Source organism: Elephas maximus, chromosome 4 (assembly GCF_024166365.1).
Source record: "Elephas maximus indicus isolate mEleMax1 chromosome 4, mEleMax1 primary haplotype, whole genome shotgun sequence".
Lineage (NCBI taxonomy): Eukaryota > Metazoa > Chordata > Mammalia > Proboscidea > Elephantidae > Elephas > Elephas maximus.
Window position 1 is genome coordinate 104,930,290 of NC_064822.1, and position 22,309 is coordinate 104,952,598.

At 39.2% G+C, this 22,309-nt stretch overlaps 1 protein-coding gene across 2 annotated transcripts in view; it reads left to right on the forward strand.

Moving 5' to 3' along the window:
• The window catches only part of SPATS2 (spermatogenesis associated serine rich 2), a 162,278-nt gene extending 140,901 nt beyond the window's left edge, over positions 1-21,377 (forward strand). For both annotated transcript variants that reach the window (XM_049883031.1, XM_049883030.1), the window contains 5 exons: positions 5,766-5,824; positions 10,760-10,869; positions 13,423-13,525; positions 18,908-19,122; positions 20,180-21,377. In XM_049883031.1, coding sequence (XP_049738988.1) covers positions 5,766-5,824; positions 10,760-10,869; positions 13,423-13,525; positions 18,908-19,122; positions 20,180-20,491 — 799 coding nt within the window. In that variant the 3' untranslated portion in view covers positions 20,492-21,377. The remainder of the gene's footprint in view (positions 1-5,765; positions 5,825-10,759; positions 10,870-13,422; positions 13,526-18,907; positions 19,123-20,179) is intronic.
• Positions 21,378-22,309: the final 932 nt, after the last annotated feature.

The following is a 22,309-nucleotide window of genomic DNA, read 5'->3' on the forward strand; positions in this document are numbered from 1 at the left end:
AGATTTGTGAGTTCCGGCTGACTTGGAACCCAGCCAGGGGGAACCTCCTTTAATAAATGACAAATGAAATGGTTTCCTGCCTGGGAACTGTGTATTTAGGTTTGATTAACAGGCATAGCAACCAGGTCAATTTAACTTGAGGAAGGACGTTACCTGCCCTTTCCTGCTGGTGTAAAGCCTTTCTCTCAGGCTGAATGGGTTTTTAAACCACTTTATTTCAATGCCCCTTGTAGTTACTACTTCAAGACATGATTGGCAGGTGAGCTAACTCCATTTGGCACCAAACCAGGGTTAATATCATTTAGGAAGCCATTTTTCTGTTGGTTAGAGTGTAAAAGAAGAGCAAAGGGTTCCAGCAGTTTTGCAGCAGTGGGATTACATTACCCTTGACAGGGCACTTGGGGAATTGTACAGATAACTAAAGCTGACACATACCTATGGAAGGTGAAATCAGAAGACTGCCAATACTATATAAAACTTAAAATCGGTTCTCATTGGTGATTCAGTAATAATCATCTCTATAGCCAAGTTAACTTTTATTAATGAAATTTGTCTGACTTACATTGTTGGAATTGTTGGTTGACTTAAGTTTAAGGCCATTAAGAACCATGCTGTGGTGCAGAACATGAAGCTGGAGTATATGAACTACTTTCAAAGGTTGTCATATCATGTCCTGGTGAGAAATATAGGGTAGGCTACACACTTAGCTTTCCTTTTAAATAAATAGAAATAAAAAGCATATAATTCTGCCACCTTTACATATAATTTTTATTCTCTGTATTCCCTTGTATCCCTTATCTATATGCATAAAAAAAAACCAAACCAAACCCAGTGCCGTCAAGTCGATTCCAACTCATAGCGACCCTATAGGACAGAGTAGAACTGCCCCACAGAGTTTCCAAGGAGCACCTGGTGGATTTGAACTTCCGACCCTTATGGTTAGCAACTATAGTACTTAATCACTGCGCCACCAGGGTTTCCTCCATATGTATACATGTTCTTGATAGTTGTAAGCATAGTGAGAGTGTAATTTTGTAATATATTCTCTTCACTTAAAATTATCTTTGATTTATCTGTGTAACTATACTGTGTTAGTGTGTGTACAGATTTATTTATGCATTTCTAGACAATGAATTTGGAATGGATAATGCTTTATCAGAGCTAAAATGAAGGCATTTTACTAGATAAATATTTTGCTGAAACTAAGAAATCAAGATGTGTATAGAAATTAAAATAGTAATCACTGCCATTTATTGAGCTTTTATTGTATATCAGAAGCTTTTATGTACAGTGTCTCTAATCTGTATAACAGTATCACTTGTGTTACGTTCACTTTATAGATGGACAAAAATGGGCACAGAAAAAAATCATTTGCCCAAAGTTTTACTGTGTGTTAAGTGACATTGTTCCATTATACCATGGTTCCATTTTCTGTGTCTCATCAGGTATCACTTTTCGCTTTCATTCTTCAGTCCTTACCTCCCTTGTCCACACGTCTCCCTTGTTTTGGAGCTTAGACACTTAGTGTAATTGTTTCAGAGGGAGAATTCAAAAAAGCAAATCATGGTTTCAGGTGAGGATCTAGTCAGCTGCTTGCTATGTGTGCTTAATGCTTCAGCCATTTTTCGTTACAAACTAAAAACTCAAACAGCATACTTCTTCATAATCTAGATTGCTAATGGTTGTTTTTTCTAAACAGATTATACCATATGATCACAAGTCATATGGTCTCTAGGATTAGTTTAGAATTGAGGTACTATTGACAATTGGAAAGGAACAGAAAGCGGGGTTATTCTATTGACGGCCTGTCCCATAAGAAACGTGGCTTATGTTCACATTCTGACTTCTTAAAAGCCATTTCAAACCCTTGAAACATGAAATCACATGTTGACATGCTTTGTAAAGTACTCTTGACAAAGAAAAAAAAGAAGGACCCATCAAAATTTTCATAGTATCCAAAGTTGATTTAACAAGCTAATTCTTTTAATTCAGTTTTGTGCCCCAGTTGTTCAACCCAGTATAATGATCTGGCTACCTAATGAGAGTTTTTTGTTTTTGCCCTGAGCCCAGATGGGTGTACTGTAATCCATCAAGGCCAGTGCCAGGAGTATGGAGTTTTATAAAACACAGAAAGCATCATTAATTCTCTGCTAATAAAAACTTTCAACATTTCTTTTTCTTGGTTATTTTATACGGTAAGAGGAAAGTCTTCAAAGAAAAGAGAGTGTTTTCGTTGGCTTTGCTTGGGTCTCTGCCTTGATTGGCTAGTGAAGTGATGATAAATAAGTTTTAGGTTTTTAGCAAATAAAATCAAGTATAAATGTTTTCTAAGAACATTATTGAGTGGTTTATCAAATTATGTTTTGAAGTAACTGGCTGTGAATTTCTCGAGTTTTGTTTTCATTATAACTTTGTTTTCTAATGCAAGAACAATGAAGAAATGATAACTAATAGTTTTTAGGTGCCAACAAATTTCTGAAGGCAAGAGCTAAAATCAGTAAACTGTATATTAAAATAAATTAAGGGCTTGCTTCAAATGATGCAGAGACACAGTATATCATAGCGATGTGGGTGGTAATGCTGCAGAAACACTATCCTGAGCAACTGAATTACATAAAAACTTTAAAGTAAACTGAGCAAATGTTAAGGTGGTAAAAAGTCCTGGGAAAAAGGAAAGGAAATCCAGAACATCCAGACAGGTACCAGTCTTTTTCCTTAGTAATAATGACCAGTCATCCAAAACCATCTTTCCTGATTGAAGAAAAGATTTAGAAATTCTCAACACTGTATAAAGCCCAGGCTTAGTAAGAACTAGTTTCTTTCCAAACAAGCTCCCAATAATATGTAGCTGAATGTCGTTAGATAGAGCAGTTTCAAAATCCAGTTACCAGATGCTTATTACAGCTTATTTCCATTCAAAAAAGCCTTGAGAGAACAGTTAAAAGCATGGTACCCTCTCAGGTATTGGAGTGAGCAAGGTAACCGGAAGTCTGACAATCTGAATGAGCCTTTCATCACTCTCTGAGAGGATGCGTTGCTTGCGGCCACGGCATCTAAAAACTATTACCTCAAACCCCAGGTACTTTTGAATCTCGTGGCAGTAGATCCATAGTGGGACCACTGTTTAGCTCAGGAACACATGGGAAATTTTAGCTTACATTGCCCTTTGTTAGAAAGTTGTATTAGAGTAAATTATTTTTTTAATTGTAAAAAATGCTTGTGCTATTTATCCTTACTTCTGGCCTGTTTTCCACTTTTGAACCCTTCCTGCCTTCTCTGTTTATTTTGTGATATACGTATTTCCTCAACAAAGTTATTATGAAAACTTTCAAGACCACAGAAAAGTTAAAGGATAATACAATGATCAATGTATTTTGCTCTTGGGTGTTTTGGTGAAACCATTTAGAAGTTGTAGACATAACATGTCACCCCTAAATGCTTTAGGATGAATGACCTCAAAACAAGAACATTCTTTTACACAATCATAATACCATTATGTGATGTACTTTTAATAAAAAAGTGATTACATTTTAACATTTATTCATTTTTGTATTTTAAAGACTTACGAAAAGATTAATGGAAAATTACAAATGTTCATCAGGCTTTTCTCTGAGAAGATGTCCGGACAGTTGCAGTTAACCAGTAAATTCTTTTGTTTAATGCTGGACTGCCATCACAGACCTCTCATTAAAAAAAGAAAAAAAAAATTTTTTTTCATTAGACATTGTCAATAAATGGCAACATGGCAAACAACAAACCAAAAGATACAGAAGTGCTTACTGCCTTTCTGTGTTTTTTTTTTGCCATGAAAATATAAAGTATTTTTCTAATGGAGGGGTCACATGGTTGTCCATGCACTGCCATATGCATTTTCTGTCATCACCAAATGAGTCAATCAAGAGACAAAGTTATTTAAATGGATGCTAGTCATTATCACGGGGCGGGAAAAGAGTACCATCACAATATACTAGCTCATACTGCAACAAAAAGTCTGATTATGATGATGTGGATTTTTTTTTCCTTGCTGAAAGTGTCATGTGCCATTCTACCCTTCATAATAAAGATTATAGGCCGCAAAAAGCTTACTTGTTTGCTGAAGTCTTTTAATAAATATTTTACAAGCTTTGTCAGAGACAAATAATTTGTCATCTGGTGGACACAGTGCCTGCATCTTAAGATAATTCAAATTCAGCAGGAAAAGAGAGGTAATGTCAAACCGTAGGCCTGGCAGCTCCTGTCCCAGTTATGTTTTTGTTTTGTCTTTTAGTTATTCCAAAATGCTGCCAGAGTTCTTAATGGAGCAGTTGTTGGTGAGGTTTGGGAAATGCTTTCTTCAGAACGCATTGCTGCCCCCAAATAGTTGTGTGTCCTCAGTCTGGTGCTTTTGAATTAATATGCCAACCAAATTTGTTTTAGTTACAGGTCTGCTTATTAGCATCATGCCCAGTGATATCAAACCTGCTTTCTCTGGCACCTCCCTATAAAGAATTTTGTTACTTGAGGAAATGACCCAGCCTTATGTTTTTTGTATATCTCACACTATAGTTTCCATATTAACTACTTTGTACTAACATAACTACGTATTGAATTGGGGGGGGGGGCGTATGAATGTTTGTTTTTACCACCAGAAATAAGGGTGGACTTTTTATTAACCCTGTAGTTATATTCCCATTCAAACAGAGAAATCAGAATGAACTCCAAATTTGAAGAAAGTTGGAGCATTTCATGTTTGTACAGTTATTAAAATTTTTTATTTTTAATTTTTTTGTTTTGTTTGCCCACCACCAAGCTAAACTGATATGATAGGAAAATTATTTACATCCAGAGATTGAATACTAGGGTAACTTATGTCCCTTTACCTTGAAGGCAATAGACTCTTATAAAACCAAGAAAAAAAAAAAAAAAACCCTTGCTGTCGAGTCGACTCTGACTCATAGCAACTCTATAGGATAGAGTAGAAATGCCCCATAGAGTTTCCAAGGAGCGGCTGGTGGATTTGAACTGCTTACCTTTCGGTTAGCAGCTGAGTTCTTAACCACTGAGCCACCAGGGCTCCAGAAGGATGTGGTAAAGCTTTGTATGCCTACCAACCGTTTATAGTTGCAGTGGGGGAAATTCTGATTGCTCATTTAATGTCCCTTTTCTGTAAAAAAGCCTACCAGAAACCTTTGATTCTATCCTCAGATTACTGTTAAATGTTTATCAGAAACCAGCACAGTGTGTATATGTCTTTTGACTATTCTGCATTCTAAGGACTAAAGTGCCACTGAACCTGGTGCAACCGTGGTAAAATGTTGAAGATACAGAAATCCTAATCACAGATACATTTACTGTGCCCTAGCAGAGGTATTGCCTGGTGAAAATTCATTAGAACCCAAGCTGTCAAGTTTTCTAGACCAAAATATAAAATAAAAAAATATGCGAGGTGCATGCTAATTTCCACAAGGACTTTTGCTTTAGTATAACTAAGAAATGTGTTTTATAGCTTGCTACTGCCATCTACTGATGCGCAGCTGTTGACTTTCTAGCTACTGGTCTACCGTAATACAGAGACAAAAAAGAGAATCAGGCCTATTTAATTTACTAGAAATTCTTATTCTTTGTTGAGGGTGAGACAATACAATTTTCATTGGTCTTTTCAGTGTTTACTTTGTAGTGTGCTTTTAGTGAACAAGCTTATAAGTCTTTCTCCGTTATTAACAATGTACTGTTCCCAGGTTTGAGTTTCTGATTAATCCTTTTTATCCTTTGTCATCTTTTCCTAGTTTAATGGACCGGGAAGTGGCATTGCTTGCTGAAATGGACAAAGTAAAAGCTGAAGCAAGTAAGAGTGATCTTTAAATAAAGCTTCTGAAACTATTACCAGGTAGTAGGTACCTACCTCCCACCCCCCACAATAGGAGCCACAATGAGAGTTTATGTATTGAGTTAAACTATCTTGAAAAGTTATTCTATGCTGCATATGAATTCTTTCAGGCAGAATAACTTTACAAGAGCCTGTTTAAAAAATATTTCCAAATTTTAGTATTTTGAACATGGAATTCAATGTATAAGGGACTGTGTCATGGTGTCTGCCACCACATACTCTAGAAACCACAGCATCAACCTTAGGAAAATAAAGTAGGCTGCAGGTGTCTGAGTTTTGTTTTGTTTTTCCCTCCAGTGATTAAACAGTTCCATTTTGTTTTGTTTTTTCTGTGTCGTTGTTGTTAGGTACCATCAAGTTGATTTTTTTAGTGATAGCAACCCCTTGTGACAGAGTAGAACTGCCCCATATGGTTCTCGAGGCCTTAATCTTTGTGGGAACAGATTGCCAGTTTAAACTGCCAGCCTTTTCGTTAGCAGCCAAGCATTTAACCGTTGTGCCCCCAGGTTGCCTACAATTGAGTCCATACATTCTTATCATTACCTGTCTTAGGACTTTCTTTGTCTTCTCTCCTGGTGGAACAGACTTCACTTATTATTCATTATCAGTAGGTGAGGAAAAAGTCAGTGAATTGAGGGCTCTGCATACCATGACTAGGGTTCCTTGAAAGCTTATTAAAATACAGTCTGGAGGAATAGAGTCTAACTTGGGTGATTTGTCGGTTTTTGTACAAATGGACAAGATTATCTGATTTTTTGTGATTTCTGTTAAGTATTAAGTTAAAGATACTTAGCTACGTGACAAGAAGGAAATGTGAACTGCACCTCGAACAGTGGCGTTGATTTGGGGCTTTTCAGCAGCAGATTTTGCTTTCGTGCGTTGAGTGCCTGGTTTATAATTATCCTCAAACTGGTAAGAATAGAAATCCTGGGCCAGGCCAAGATGATGTTTCACAACTAAATCATTGTGTTATGGTCACGGGCCAGAGGAGGCACCACTGAAGCCCAGAGCTGAGTTCAGTTTTGATCCATTTTAACTTGAGATGTTGAGTACTCAGCAGAGGTGCCATCTTCTGTTCTTCAGAGGTGAGATTTCGTTTGCGCTGAATGTTAAATCCTGAAGATTCTAAATTTGACACAGTCTCAGTCCCTTGTTGTATCTGCGTATCCTCTTTTTAAAGGTGAAGGTTCAGATGAAATAAACTAGTAGGAAGACATAGCCCTTACTTTTCAGAAGAAGGTACTTTTTAATATATACTTTTTATAAAAAATCTCAAACATTTAAAATAGAGAGGCAGATGTAATGAATCCCATCAACTAGCTTTAACCAGTTATCAACTCATGGACAGTCTTACTTGATCAAATTCAGAGCTATAGGGTTTTACTTCATCAGTTTTGTGTCTCTGTCTCCTTTCTCCGTGTTGAAAATCCCGGTTCTCAATGACACTGAAAAAGATGGTTCTTTTTCTTTTTTTATACATTATAGGCTTATTAAACAATTTGTATGTTCATACTACTTTATAGTTCAGAGTTTTTTTCACATTTAAACATATATGATCTTCACATCAAAGGAAAATTTTTTTTTCTATTTCATAAATGAAATAGGTTCTTTGGGGAAAAAATGTGACTTGTTCAGTGTCAGAGAATTAAGTTACATAATTAGATTCTCTCATTTATTTGATATATGTAGAAATCTTTACATATTTTTTCCATTTCGAGAACTGTAATTTTGTCTTAGAATCCTAGAATGCTAGAGCTTAAAGGAACTGCAGTTTATACAAATAGAAAATAGATTTTCTCTTGGACCCAGACCATTAGATCATTTGTAGCTGTTTGGGCCTTGGAGTTAAGAAACTTTATGTAGTCCTAATTGATTAACCATGCTTGATATGGGTGTGAGCAACCCATGGATAGCAAATACATGGCAGTTAGGCTAAATAATTGCTAAAGACAGTCAGCTCTTTGAAATAACTGATATAGCTCTTTGAAAATTCTATCTTTTCTAACAAATTGAAAATAAATTTGGCTAATTTCTCAGGTTACAGTAGTCTATATTATTTAGGGATTGAGTTTCATGACATATGGCAGACTGAAGTAAATAAATTTATTTTTCTCTCATAAAATGAAAAGTCCAAGGGTAAGCATTCCAGGGCTGGCAAGACATGTCCAAGATGACTTTAAGGGCGAAGGCTCTTCTATTCTTCTATCCAGCCATCCTTAGGATATGCTCATGGTCAAAAAATAGCTCCTAAGTCTCCAACTGAGGAGAGACAAAATGACTAAGTAAGATCCCTTTAAAGAGCTTTCCTGTAAATCCTACCCTGTGAGCTCTGCTTGTAGCTCAGTGGCCAGACTGTATCATATGACCATCTCATCTGTAGCAAAGCCAGGAAATACAGACTTTTACCTAAGCATATTGGTAGCTAACAAAGTTGGACTTCTGACAACTAAAAAAGAAGGGGAGAATAGCTATTCAGTTGACCGACACTCTTTGCTACAATCTACCCCTTCACTATTCAATATCTCTCATTTTCCCAGAAGAGAACACAATGACAACAACAACTCAGTGACAACTCCAAAGTTCCTCTAGTTAGAATGTTCAGCTGAAACTCCAGGACTTCTAGGTGATGTTCAAATCTTCCGTCAGGTCTGAATATGGCGTGTTGTGGTCTTGGTGCAATAAACTAAAAAAAATATAAATTATTTTTAAAGAAAAGTTAAATGTCCCCTTTTCCAACATCACATGCACAGGGAAGAAGATAATTAGAGCAAAAATTCCCACTTGGAAAAGTGGGAAACGCAGCAGTCACTGGGCTGTAGCAATAATCAAATCTTGCTGGACAAGAATAGCAGAATCCCTACCCATACAGTAGGAAAAGTTCCTTGAATGGTTCGTCTGGCAGTCCCTGGTTCTGTTTCCTGAAAGGATTTCCTTTGCCCGTTTTCTTCTGTGGCTTTGGCTCTCTTCTCTGGGAGATTTTTTTTTTTTTTAATTAATTTTTATTGTGCTTTAAGTGAAAGTTTACAAATCAGGTCAGTCTCTCATACAAAAATTTATACACACCATGCTATACACTCCTGATTGCTCTCCCTCTAATGAGTTAGCACAGTACTTCCTCCACTCTCTCTCCTCGTGTCCATTCGGGCAGTTTCTGAGCCCTTCTGCCCTCTCATCTCTGGTCCAAACAGGAGATGCCAACATAGTCTTATATGTCCACTTGATCCAAGAAGCTTGTTCTTCACCGCTGTCGTTTTCCGTCCCCTATTCCAGTCCAATCCCTGTCTAAAGAGTTGGCTTTCGGAATGGTTCCTGTGCTGGGCTAACAGAAGGCCTGGGGTCCATGGCCTCTAGGGTCCCTACAGTCCCAGTCTGACCATTAAGTCTGGTCTTTTTATGAGAATTTGGGGTCTGCATCCCACTGCTCTCCTGATCCCTCAGGGGTTCTCTGTTGAGTTCCCTGTCAGGACAGCCATCGGTTGTGGCCGGGCACCATCTAGCTCTTCTGGTCTCAGGATGATGTAGTCTCTGGTTTATGTGGTCCTTTCTGACTCTTAGGCTCATAATTACTTTGTGTCTTTGGTGTTCTTCATTCTTCCTTGTTCCAGGTGGGTTAAGACCAACTGATGCATCTTAGATGGCCGCTTGCTAGCGTTTAAGACCCCAGACGCCACTCTCCAAAGTGGGATGCAGAATGTTTTCTTAATAGATTTTGTTACGCCAGTTGACTCAGATGTCCCCTGAAACCATGGTCCTCAAACCCCCGCCCCTGCTATGCTGGCCTTTGAAGTGTTCAGTTTAGAAACTGCTTTGTTTTGGTTTAGTCCATTTGTGTTGACCTCTCCTGTATTGTGCACTGTCTTTCCCTTCACCTAAAATGAAACTTTTATCTACTATCTAATTAGTCAGTACCCCTCTGTGGGAGATTCTTTATTGTGCATTTTCCTCCATGGCAAGATCTGAGTTGTACATCAGGGAGCTTGCCAAAGAAAGTGCTTCTTTAAAGGTTGAACCAAAAAACCCATTGCCATCAAGTCAATTCTGACTCATAGTGACCGTGTAGGACAGAGTAGAACTTCTCCATAGGGTTTCCAAGGCTGTAATCTTTATAGAAGCAGATTGCCACATCTTTCTCCTGTGGAGTGGCTGATGAGTTCGAACTTCTGACCTTTTGATTAGCAACCAAGCACTTAACCACTGCGCCACCAGGGCTCCTTTAAAAGGTTGGAACAATCTGAATAGCCATCATTAAGGAACTTGGTAAATAGTTGTGGTATATTCACACATTAGAATACTAGGTAGCTGTTAAACAGAATGAGGGAGAGCCAAATGTCTTAATATGGAATCAGCTTCAGCCTACATGAAGTGAAAAAAGCCAAGGTAAAGGAAGGGAGTATGTATAGGAAATATTCCCATTTGTGAGGAGGGAAAAAAGGAAATATACATGTGGCATATGCACAGGAAGTATTTGGAAGTTTACATAAGAAACTTAACAGTGGTTTTATTTGGGGAGGAGGGGACTACAAAATCAAACGTAGGAGGGACACTTTTACTTTTCATTTTGTACCCATTACTTCTACGTGAATTTTTACTGTGTGTGCATATTTCTGTTTCAATTTATATGCTTCTTGATTTTTTTTTTTTAACTTGGAAGAGAAGAAGGAGAAATACCAAGTTACTTATGAGTCTTTATGATTCATAAGAAATGTTTAACATTTAACTGCTTTCAGAGACCTTCCAGAAGGTGGAAACTGGACCTTTGGTATTTTTGTTTTCCGGATGGGTGGGCATCTAAGCCTTTGGCTGTCCAAATACATACCGCAAGGCCTATACTACCAGTTCCTCTTTATCCTGTTTAGCAGCAACATGAGATTCATATTCCTTTTTCCTCTACAGTGGAAATTTTGCTCAGCCGGCAAAAGAAAGCTGAACTTTTAAAGAAGATGACTGATGTGGCTGTTCGAATGTCAGAGGAGCAATTGGTTGAGCTCAGAGCTGATATAAAGGTAAAACTTCCTTTGCCTTCCTGCCTTTCCTCTTACCCGGGGGGACTAAAGTAACAAATCCCTGTCATTCATGGCCATATCTAATGTATTGAAGTCATGAAAATCCCTTCTCAAACATGGCCTTCTTCCAGGTTCTCTTTCTCTGTAAATGGTACCTCCATCTGTCCAGTTGTCCAGGCTGGAAACCATAGGAAATTTTTCCTTTTCCCACATTAATATATTAGCAGACTCAGTTGCTTTGACCTAATAAATCTCAGATCTGATCTTTTCTCTTCATCTTCGCCACCATTGTGGTCAAGCTGTCATGATCTCCTGCTTGAACTTTTGTAATAGCCTCTTAACTGATTCCATCTGTCTACTTTGCCACTGCTCTGCCTTCATATTCTTCATATTTGTGCCTCACACTATAGTGACCTGCTTAAAACTTCCCATTGCTTTTACGATAAAGGCAATACTTCTTAATATGGTCCATAGGGCTTTGCATGGTCTGTCCCTAAAGGACCACCATCCTCATTTCCCACCATGTGCTCCTCGTTCTCAGTACTCCAGCCATACTAGTTTTTCCTTTCCACAAACATATCCTGTTTCCTCCTACTTCCTACTTCCTACTAGAGGGCACTATATATGCTTTTTGCCTCTGTCCAAAACCCTGCTCTCTCCCCACAGTACACACAGTCAGTCTTGACCTACTCATCCGTCCTGGCTTCCCTGTCATCAAGTTCTATTCTGTCCTTTGATAGCATAGTTATAATTTTATGTGCTTTGGATTATTTGAATCACCTGTCTTCCCCACTAATTTGTTAACTTCAAAATGTCAGGAGCCATTGTGTCTGGCACAGTGCCTTAGCACATAGTAGGTGTTCAGTAAATAATGATTAGTTGCTTCTGATTTGATAGAGAAAAATTATTAATTTGAGATGTTGGTCATATTTAATCTGTTTATAAAGATGACTTGGGTTTAATACACATACCTTTTAAATTCTTTTATAAAGAACAAACAACAACAACAACAACAAAACGGTGTTTCTGCAGAGTCCCTGGGTGGCACAAATGGTTAAGTACTCGGCTACTAACTGAAAGGTTGAATCCACCCAGTGGCACCTCTGAGGAAAGGCCTGGTGATCTATTTCTGAAAGATGATAGCCATTGAAAAAAGAGAGAGAGAGAGAGTGCAAATAGCCAAACGGTGCATATTTTAAACTACCATGTTCTCATTAACTAAGAGTATATTAATAAATTTTATAGAAAGTCTTCCACACATTGATGCCAGTCAGTCTCATTCAGCTGTCTGGGAGAAGCCGGAAACCCCTTTGGAATTAGATGAGAATTCTGGCTCTCATAGGCTTCATCTGTTCCCTTCCCACGTGGCTGAAAAGCTGCTAGAAATATTTCTGCAGGCTGACTAAGGATCTGTTTCGCTCCGAGTTTTCAGTGTACTGAAGTGGGTGCTGTGCAATTTAAATGTCTTATTTCCAGATCATTTTATTTCCGTCATTCTCGTTATGTCTTTGGCTTAGCAAACCCCAGAATTTGTCTCAGAATTAATCTCAGACTGATATTACACTTCTCAAGGCTTTGCTACAAGAGGGTCATGTGGTTTCCTAAGCCACAATATATTCTGAAGCTTTAGGGCTTGAAAGCCCAAAGGTAAATTTTATCTTTCCTTTTCCCTTTCACTGCTTCTAGATGCATCCTGAGGATTCTGATACATTTGATTCTACTCCTTGAAAACCCAAAGTGAGATTAGATCGCCCCTAGTTAAGAAGACTGCTCTCAGGAGCCCAGTTGTTCCAAATTATATCTAGGCCTTTAACTTTTGTTTCTTGTCTCTTCTTCATTTGAAAAAATTATTCCAGGCTACCTTAGACATTGTTTATTGAAATAAAAAAAATAGCAGCACTTTATTCCCAACATGTTTCCAGCCCCACAATTTTTAGAGTATAGTTAGTTTTGACCCAAGTAATTGGTTACTTCTCAGCTCAGTCTACTTAAAAGGATTAAATTACTTACAGCATAAACTCTTCTCATTTGCAAAGTTGACCTTTCACATGAATGATTTTCCATCTCAAGAAATTATTCCTATTTCAAGGACTAACAAAGATAAACTCAGTTTTTAAGGAAGTTCCTATTAAAGAATACCAAATGTCTGTCTAAATGGGGTCATTGTTGCAACCAACTGCCCACCTACTTCTGAGCATTTTTGCTGCCTCTGCTTCTCTATAAAATGGGACAGTGTAGAAATAGCCAACAGTGGAAAGATGGCCCTCTACTATAAATTCTTCTTTCTCTACAGTTTCTCTCACTTATACCTAATGGGCTTTGACTATCGTGTAGCACTTCATAAAGCTTCCCAAATACACCCATCTTTGAGATCTTATGCAAATGAGTGAATTTGGTCAACTACCCAACATCGGTAATATGATGGCCATTTAATAAACTTTGAAGCACTGAAGACAATTGAAAATAATTTTGTTTCATCTGTATATAGAACAAGCTGTAGATTCCATGTATAATGTTTGTCTAACCTGGAGACTTTTCTTTGCCTTTCTCCAGCATTTTGTTAGTGAACGTAAATATGATGAGGATATGGGACGAGTAGCCCGGTTCACCTGTGATGTAGAAACCCTCAAGAAGAGTATTGATTCATTTGGACAAGGTAAGATGGTAAGAGATGAGTGCTAGACAAGGTGATGAGAAAAACATCCTCTGCTAATTAGTGAGGTGCTGATTGGCTTCTCCATTGATTCTTCTTCAGTGCCTCTTGTGTTTTTGTGTGTTTGATTTTTTGAAAAGCAACCCTGGATACTTATGAAATCAGTGGATGCAGATGTTTTGAGCTCTGATGATGATTATTTTCTAGCTTCCTAAATATAAAATATCATTTTTTCATTATTTTCTGCTGCATCGATAGGTATATGATATGTATGGAAAGAGCATGGGGTTCTGGGGTCAGACCAAGCTTAAATCCTTGGCTCTACACTAACCTCCTGTAACCTCATCTTACTCCAGAGGGGAGACCGTACCTGCCTTGCCTGGCACATAACCGGTAAACCAGTTGCCGAGTTGATCCCAACTCACGGCAATCCCTGTGTCAGAGTAGAAGTGTGTTCCATAGGCTTTTTAGTGGCTGATTTTTCAGAAGCAGATCACCAGGCCTTTCTTCTGAGGAACCTCTGGAAGGAATCAAACCTCCAACCTTTTGGTTAGCAGCCAAGCATATTAACTGTTTGCACTACCCAGGGACTCCTGCCTGGCATGTAATAGGTGCTTAAGTTGTTATTGTTAGATACCATTGAGTCGGTTCCAACTCATAGTGACCCTAAAACCAAACCAAACCCATTGACGTCAAATCGATTCCAACTTATAGTGACCCTATAGGACAGAATAGAACCGCCTCATATGGTTTTCAAGGAGCGCCTGGTAGATTCGAACTGCCGACCTTTATGGTTATTAGCAATCATAGCTCTTAACCACTACCTCACCAGCATTTCTGTAGCGACCCTATATGAATGTAAATGGTAACTTTAAAAGGGGAGAAGGATTGCTTCTTAGGTAAGGGTTTGTAGACACATCAATCAAGCCCTGAGCTTGTTCTTTCTGTCTCAATATAGAACTGAAATATTGGGTCTAGGGTAGTGATTGTGAACATCACTAGCCCATACTTAAAGCCAAGAAAAAAACCTGGAGGGTAGTTTTAAACCATTGAATTCTGAAAAATTTGAATTGAAAATACTACTAACCTTTTTTCAGTTAGGTTGGTATTTTGAATTGGGGATTACTTTTGTAGAAAGAAACTTGGGAAGATAGGTGTTTGTTGAAAAGACTAGTTCTGTTCATATTTAGCTAGTCTTGATTATACCTTGTGTCATTCAAATGTTTTAAAAAGAGATTTAGGATCCAACTGAAATTAAAAGAATCATATCAGATTACTATGAAAAATTGTACTCTAACAAATTTGAAAACCTAGAAGAAATGGATGAATTCCTAGAAACACACTACCTACCTAAACTAACACAAACAGAGGTAGAACAGCTAAATATACCCGTAACAAAAGAAGAGTTTGAAAAGGTAATCAAAAAACTCCCAATAAAAAAAAGCCCTGGTCCAGACGGCTTCACTGCAGAGTTCTACCAAACTTTAAGAGAAGACTTAACACCACTACTACTAAAGGTATTTCAAAGCATAGAAAATGACGGAATACTACCAAACTCATTCTGTGAAGCCACCATATCCCTGATACCAAAACCAGGTAAAGACACCACAAGAAAAGAAAATTACAGACCTATATCCCTCATGAACGTAGATGCAAAAATCCTCAACAAAATTCTAGCCAATAGAATTCAATAAGATATCAAAAAAATAATTCACCATGACCAAGTGGGATTCATACCAGGTATGCAGAAATGGTTCAACATTAGAAAGACAATTAATGTAATCCACCACAAAAATAAAACAAAAGACAAGAATCACATGATTTTATCAATTGATGCAGAAAAGGCATTTGACAAAGTTCAACACTCATTCATGATAAAAACTCTCAGCAAAATAGGCATAGAAGGAAAATTCCTCAACATAACAAAGGGCATTTATACAAAGCCAAAAGCCAACATCACCCTAAATGTAGAGAGCCTGAAAGCATTCCCACTGAGATCAGGAACCAGACGAGGATGCCCTTTATCACCGCTCTTGTTCAACATTGTGTTGGAGATCCTAGCCAGAGCAATTAGGCTAGATAAAGAAATAAAGGGCATCCAGATTGGCAAAGAAGAAGTAAAAGTATCTCTATTTGCAGATGACATGATCTTATACACAGAAAACCCTAAGGAATCCTCCAGAAAACTACTGAAACTAATAGAAGAGTTCAGCAGAGTATCGGGATACAAGATAAACATACAAAAATCAGTTGGATTCCTATACACCAACAAAAAGAACATCGAAGAGGAAATCACCAAATCAATGCCATTTACAGTAGCCCCCAAGAAGATAAAATACTTGGGAATAAACCTTACCAGAGACGTAAAAGACTTATACAAAGAAAACTACAGTACACTTCTGCAAGAAACCAGAAGAAACTTACATAAGTGGAAGAACATACCTTGCTCGTGGATAGGAAGACTTAACATTATAAAAATGTCTGTTCTACCAAAAGCGATCTATACATTTAATGCAATTCTGATCCAAATCCCAACGACATTCTTTAATGAGATGGAGAAACAAATCACCAACTTCATATGGAAGGGAAAGAGGCCCCGGATAAATAAGGCATAACTGAAAAAGATGAACAAAGTGGGAGGCCTTACTTTACCTGATTTTTAGAACCTATTATACCGCCACAGTAGTCAAAACAGCCTGGTACTGGTACAACAACAGATACATAGACCAATGGAACAGAATTGAGAATCCAGACGTAAATCCATCTACATATGAGCAGTTGATATTTGACAAAGGCCCCAAAACAGTTAAATGGGGAAAAGACGGTCTTTTTAACAAATGGTGCTGGCGTAACTGGATTTCCATCTGCAAAAAAATGAAACAAGACCCATATCTCACTCCATGCACAAAAACGAGCTCAAAATGGATCAAAGACCTAAATACAAAATCTAAAATGATAAAGATCATGGAAGAAAAAATAGGGACAACGTTAGGAGCCCTAATACATGGCATAAGCAATATACAAAACGTTATTAAGAATGCAGAAGAAAAACTAGATAACTGGGATCTCCTAAAAATCAAGCACCTATGCTCATCCTAAGACTTCACCAAAAGAGTAGAAAGACTACCTACAGACTGGGAAAAAGTTTTTAGCTATGACATTTCCGATCAGCGTCTGATCTCTAAAATCTACATGATACTGCAAAAACTCAACTGCAAAAAGACAACCCTATTAAAAAATGGGCAAAGGGTATGAATAGACATGTCACTAAGGAAGACATTCAGGTGGTTAACAGATACATGAGGAAATGTTCACAATCATTAGCCATTAGAGAAATGCAGATCAAAACTACAATGAGATTTCATCTCACTCCAACAAGGCTGGCATTAATCCAAAAAAACACAAAAGAATAAATGTTGGAGAGACTGTGGAGAGTTTGGAACACTTACACACTGTTGGTGGGAATGTCAAATGGTACAACCACTTTGGAAATCGATTTGGCGCTTCCTTAAAAAACTAGAAATAGAACTACCAGACGATCCAGCAATCCCACTCCTCGGAATATATCATAGACAAATAAGAGCCTTTACACAAACAGATCTATGCATACCCATGTTTATTGCAGCACTGTTTACAATAGCAAAAAGATGGCAGCAACCAAGGTGCCCATCAACGGATGAATGGGTAAATAAATTACGGTATATTCACACAGTGGAATACTATGCATCGATAAAGAACAGTGAGGAATCTGTGACATTTCATAACATGGAGGAACCTGGAAGGCATTATGCTGAGTGAAATTAGTCAGTTGCAAGAGGACAAATATTGTATAAGACCACTATTATAAGAACTTGAGAAATAGTTTAAACTGAGAAGAAAACGTTCTTTTGTGGTTACGAGAGGAGGGCGGGAGGGAGGGTGGGAAAGGGGTATTCACTAATTAGATGGTAGATAAGAACTACTTTAGGTGAAGGGAAAGACAACACACAATACAGGGGAGGTCAGCACAATTGGATTAAACCAAAAGCAAAGAAGTTTCCTGAATAAACTGAATGCTTCGAAGGCCAGCATAGCAGGGGCAGGGGTCTGGGGACCATGGTTTCAGGGGACATCTAAGTCAATTGGCATAATAAAATCTATTAAGAAAACATTCTGCATCCCACTTTGAAGAGTGGCGTCTGGGGTCTTAAATGCTAGCAAGCAGCCATCTAAGATGCATCAATTGGTCTCAACCCACCTGGAGCAAAGGAGAATGAAGAACAGCAAGGACACAAGGTAATTACGAGCCCAAGAGACAGTAAGGGCCACATGAACCAGAGACTTACATCATCTGAGACCAGAAGAACTAGATGGTGCCTGGCTACAACCGATGACTGCCCTGACAGGGAACACAACAGAGAACCCCTGAGGGAGCAGGAGAACAGTGGGATGCAGACCCCAAATTCTCATAAAAAGACCATACTTAATGGTCTGACTGAGACTAGAAGGACCCCAGTGGTCATGGCCCCCAGACCTTCTGCTGGCCCAGGACAGGAACCATTCCCAAAGCCAACTCTTCAGACACGGATTAGACTGGAGAGTGGGTTGGAGAGGGATGCTGGTGAGGAGTGAGCTTCTTGGATCAGCTGGACACTTGAAACTATGTTGGCATCTATCTCCTGCCTGGAGGGGAGATGAGAAGGTAGAGGGGGTTAGAAGCTGGCAAAATGGTCACAAAAGGAGAGAGTGGAGGGAGAGAGCAGACTGTTTCATTGGGGGGAGAGTAATTGGGATTATGTAGCAGGGTGTATATAAGTTTTTATGTGAGAGACTAACTTGATTTGTAAACTTTAACTTAGAGCACAATAAAAATTAAAAAAAAAAAAAAAGATTTAGGGAAGATTTAATTTATTTACTTTTTTTTCTTTACAAAGTCTGTCCTTTAGAATGTTCCTTCATGGGAAACTGAACATATGGCCCATACTATTGTTCTCAAGCTTAGTCAGCTCCTAGAGCTGGAGCCAGGAATTTAGGTAGTAGGAAATGCCAAGAAATCACTAGTCGGTGGAAGGATGGGTAACTCTGCTCTTAAAACTGTTCTCCTGACTCTAGAATTCATTTACCACACAGAGGGATTTGGAAGGAGTTGAGGAAGAAGGCAGAAGGGCAACTTTCCTTCCTGTTTCCCCTTTTATAGACTTCTTTTCTTTTTTCTTTTAGATGGTTTAAGAGAAATATATTATTCCAGAGAAGATATTTTGAAATACAGACTTCTTTTTTTATGACTACTCTTAGCAGACAGCTCTTTATCTTAAATTGCTCATTGTGAAATGGAGAAAGAGGGGAAACCTTACCCGCCATGCTCTTCCATCATATGACCACATATTCCTCATGTTTGTGTTTCAGTGTCCCATCCAAAGAACAGCTATTCAACCAGATCCCGATGTAGCTCAGTTACATCTGTGTCTTTGAGTAGCCCAAGTGATACCTCTGCTGCTTCCTCTTCCACCTGTGCCTCTGCTCCCAGCCTTACAAGTGCTAATAGGAAGAGCTCTGCACCAGAAGAGGCTCCTGCAGCCACAACCAACTCCAGCAGCCGGCCCTACCAGCCTCATCGGGAGGTAACCTAGCTTCCACACTAGCAAGTTAGGGAGGAAACCCACCAGATTGTCAAAGTTTACTTTCCTTTCTTTATTCCCAACCCACACCTACTTTGAATCCCTCCACCCCAGTTAGTTCCTGAGAAAGCGTTTGGTATGTATGTTCCATACCACCAGCCAGTTTAGAATTCCTGTTGCTAAGAGCTGCTGACTTTCTTATGTTGGCAGTGATTCTAGTTGTCGTAGGTAGTATTGCCTGGTAATTAGTCACACTGGGAGTCACGCATCCATCTCAGGGTAGACAAGCACCACAGTGGCAGGCTCACCAGAGTACATCCGAAAGCAACAACTCCCTAGAAGCATGAAAAAATATCCATAGAAGCATAGTGTGGAATATATCAGGGAGAAAGAAAGACAGTAAACCTGGTGGGAGTAGGGACAAACACTAGAAAGTTGAAGACTAATCCATAGTTTCTTAGTTTAAAGAAAAAGGCTATAGCAATCCAAGGCAATGCTGTCAGTAATTCTTCACACCTGGTATAGCATTGAAATTGGGGAGAAAAACAAAATTATGGCATAAGCTTTCTGGGTTGTAATGTGAAAGATGAACTAAATGTCACAACAGCATGATTTGATCTAAAACTCGTTATATATATAGCAAAGTAGACCATAATGATGTTTATTTTATTATCCAAGTGTGCATCATCTTTACAAATGGCTATGATCTTCCAAGTTCAAACATGTGATAAGATACTTGCCTAATTGAAGGCTTGAAGCAACCATGAAATGTATGTTTTCTTTGTTCTTTCTTCTTTCTTAGCTTTCTTTTTTGGCCCAGTTAAAGAAAAGTGAACTCCTTTTCCATGGAGCTCACCTAGATGTGAGAGAAGGAAAGATTAATGAAAGATTTATTAATTCTACTGCTAGGTTAGATTGGAATTCTGATAGAATTCTGAGTCTGAGTCCCAAGCATGGGGTACCACAGTTATGCTTTCAGAATACTCCTATAAGCTGAACTTGAACAAGGTAGGTACCATAACACCAGAGTGCTTTGAACATTGTGTTCTTTTATCCTTAGGTATTGCCAGGGAACAGACGAGGAGGACAAGGCTACAGGCCACAAGGCCAAAAGTCCAGCGACGCCATGAACCAAGGGCGACACGACGGTATGGGTCGTTACAGAAATAGCTCATGGTATTCATCTGGTTCCAGGTATCAGAATGCTTCACCCCAGGCACCAGGAAACTCAAGTGAACGGGGCCAGACTCACTCTTCAGGGACCAATGGAACTGGAACCAGCATGGAGCCCAACCTACCCAAGCCGTCCTTCAAAAAGGGGCTCCCCCAGCGCAAACCCAGGACCTCTCAGGCTGAAGCTGTGAACTCTTGAGGAAAATCCCAACTGGCTTCTCTCCTCTGTCCCACACAATTCAACTTGATAACTGGACTTTAGGAAACTTATAGTTAGATTTAATAACAAAAAAAAAGTTTACGCATATCACTTTTTGTGCCATTCTAAATATTTTTTTTGTCTCTATTTCTCATTTCCTCTTACTCTTTTTGGAAGGGAAGCTCTTTTTCCGTTGACCTTTCCCAGTGATATGGATTGATTCTGATTGGGATCAGAGGCAACTGTTGCCAGGTTTCCCAAGGGTAAGCAGTGCTCTTCCCAGTGCAACAGGCCTTTCAGTTGCCCGCAGAGGCCTTCCTCAGCAACCCCCACTATTCAGGCCGTCTTGGGAGAAGGTGGGTCAGAGCTACCCCTGTTCCAGTCTAAGCAGAAGCCACAAATGCCTGCCAGGTACCCTCCTAACAACAATTTGGCCAGAAGAGGCAATGAGGGGATTGTGCTGTGGATTAGCCAGAGGAGGGAAAATTTAATTGGTGAAATGGAGGGAAGCCTAGGAAACATTGGATAGTCTGCCTCTGCTCTCAGAACGGGCCTGAGATTTGGCACTCCGGTCAAGTTTCACTCTCCTGCGTGGCACCGTAGCTTAACCTGCAGTTTCTTCAAAATGCTCGAAGCCTTGTTTTCTGTTACCTTAGACTGCAAACCAGGGAAACCTATAGGAAGGTAGCATTTAATTAAAGGGAAAAAAAGGTGTTTCTGTTTCAATGTTTGGAGATTTGTTTCTTCTCCGTCTTTTCCAAATCCTATTCTGATCCTGATCTAAATTTATAACAATATAATTAGTGTTCATCTAAGGTGTTACCCATCAAAAAGTGCTACAGTCAATCTTTATAGCTGAATAAAAACAACTTCATAAATGTTCCCACATTTGTTTCACAGCAGCAAGTGACTTCATTTCATTATCTGCTTTTCTTTGGGCCTCATGGGGTAAAAGTCACTTGGACAGCTTGTCCTGGGCATGAATGAGAGTGTCTGATTCCCAAGCCATTTGTCCGCTGCTTAGCTTCAAAACCAAATTTAAATGTGAAAGCCAAGATGAGCAAATGTAGCTGTTCCTTGTGGGAGAGGATTCGTAGGATAGGGAATGGTGACTTTTCAGAGGACTGCTTACCAGTTTTGAAAAACCAGAGCTGCAGGAGCTCTCCCAGGCAACCAAAAGTTATATTGGCATCCCTCTCCCCTACTCCTTGTCCCTTGACAGGAGTAGTGAATGTAATAGTATAATTGAGATCCTGTGTGTAGCATTGGTGGCATTGGTGTCAGACCCTTCCACCCCACACTTGCCCCAGCATCTCTGATTTAATAATAACAGAGCTTTTTCTTTCTCCAGTGTGTGTTCTCCCAAGTCTGAAGCCTAGACTGTAAGTGGCAGTTGTGCAGAACTTAGCTGCCTCAGGGCTCCCCTTGGCTCTTTGGCTGAAGCCGAGCTGCTGAGGTTCAGGTTGGTTGAACAGACTGAGTGTATGTGTGTGTGTGTGTGTGTGTGTGCGTGCGTGCGCGCGCGCGTGTGCATGTGTGTGGTATATTTTTGTAAAGAAAATGGTAGTCCAGGAGAACTGGGGAAGCCATTTTTCCAAGGTACTGATCTCTATTTTGGGAATTTGTCCAACAAAACCATCAGTCTGCTGGGTGTCAGTGAAAAGTTCTGCTTTTCTGATGAATGGCTAACCAATACTTTAGGAAATCCAAGGGCCAATGTAACCATGAAGGATTATGAGGTCTGTCTGTCTCTGTATCCAGGCAAGACTGGGTTTAACCCACCCAGACAGATGTGAAGCCGCATGTTTGTCAAAACTA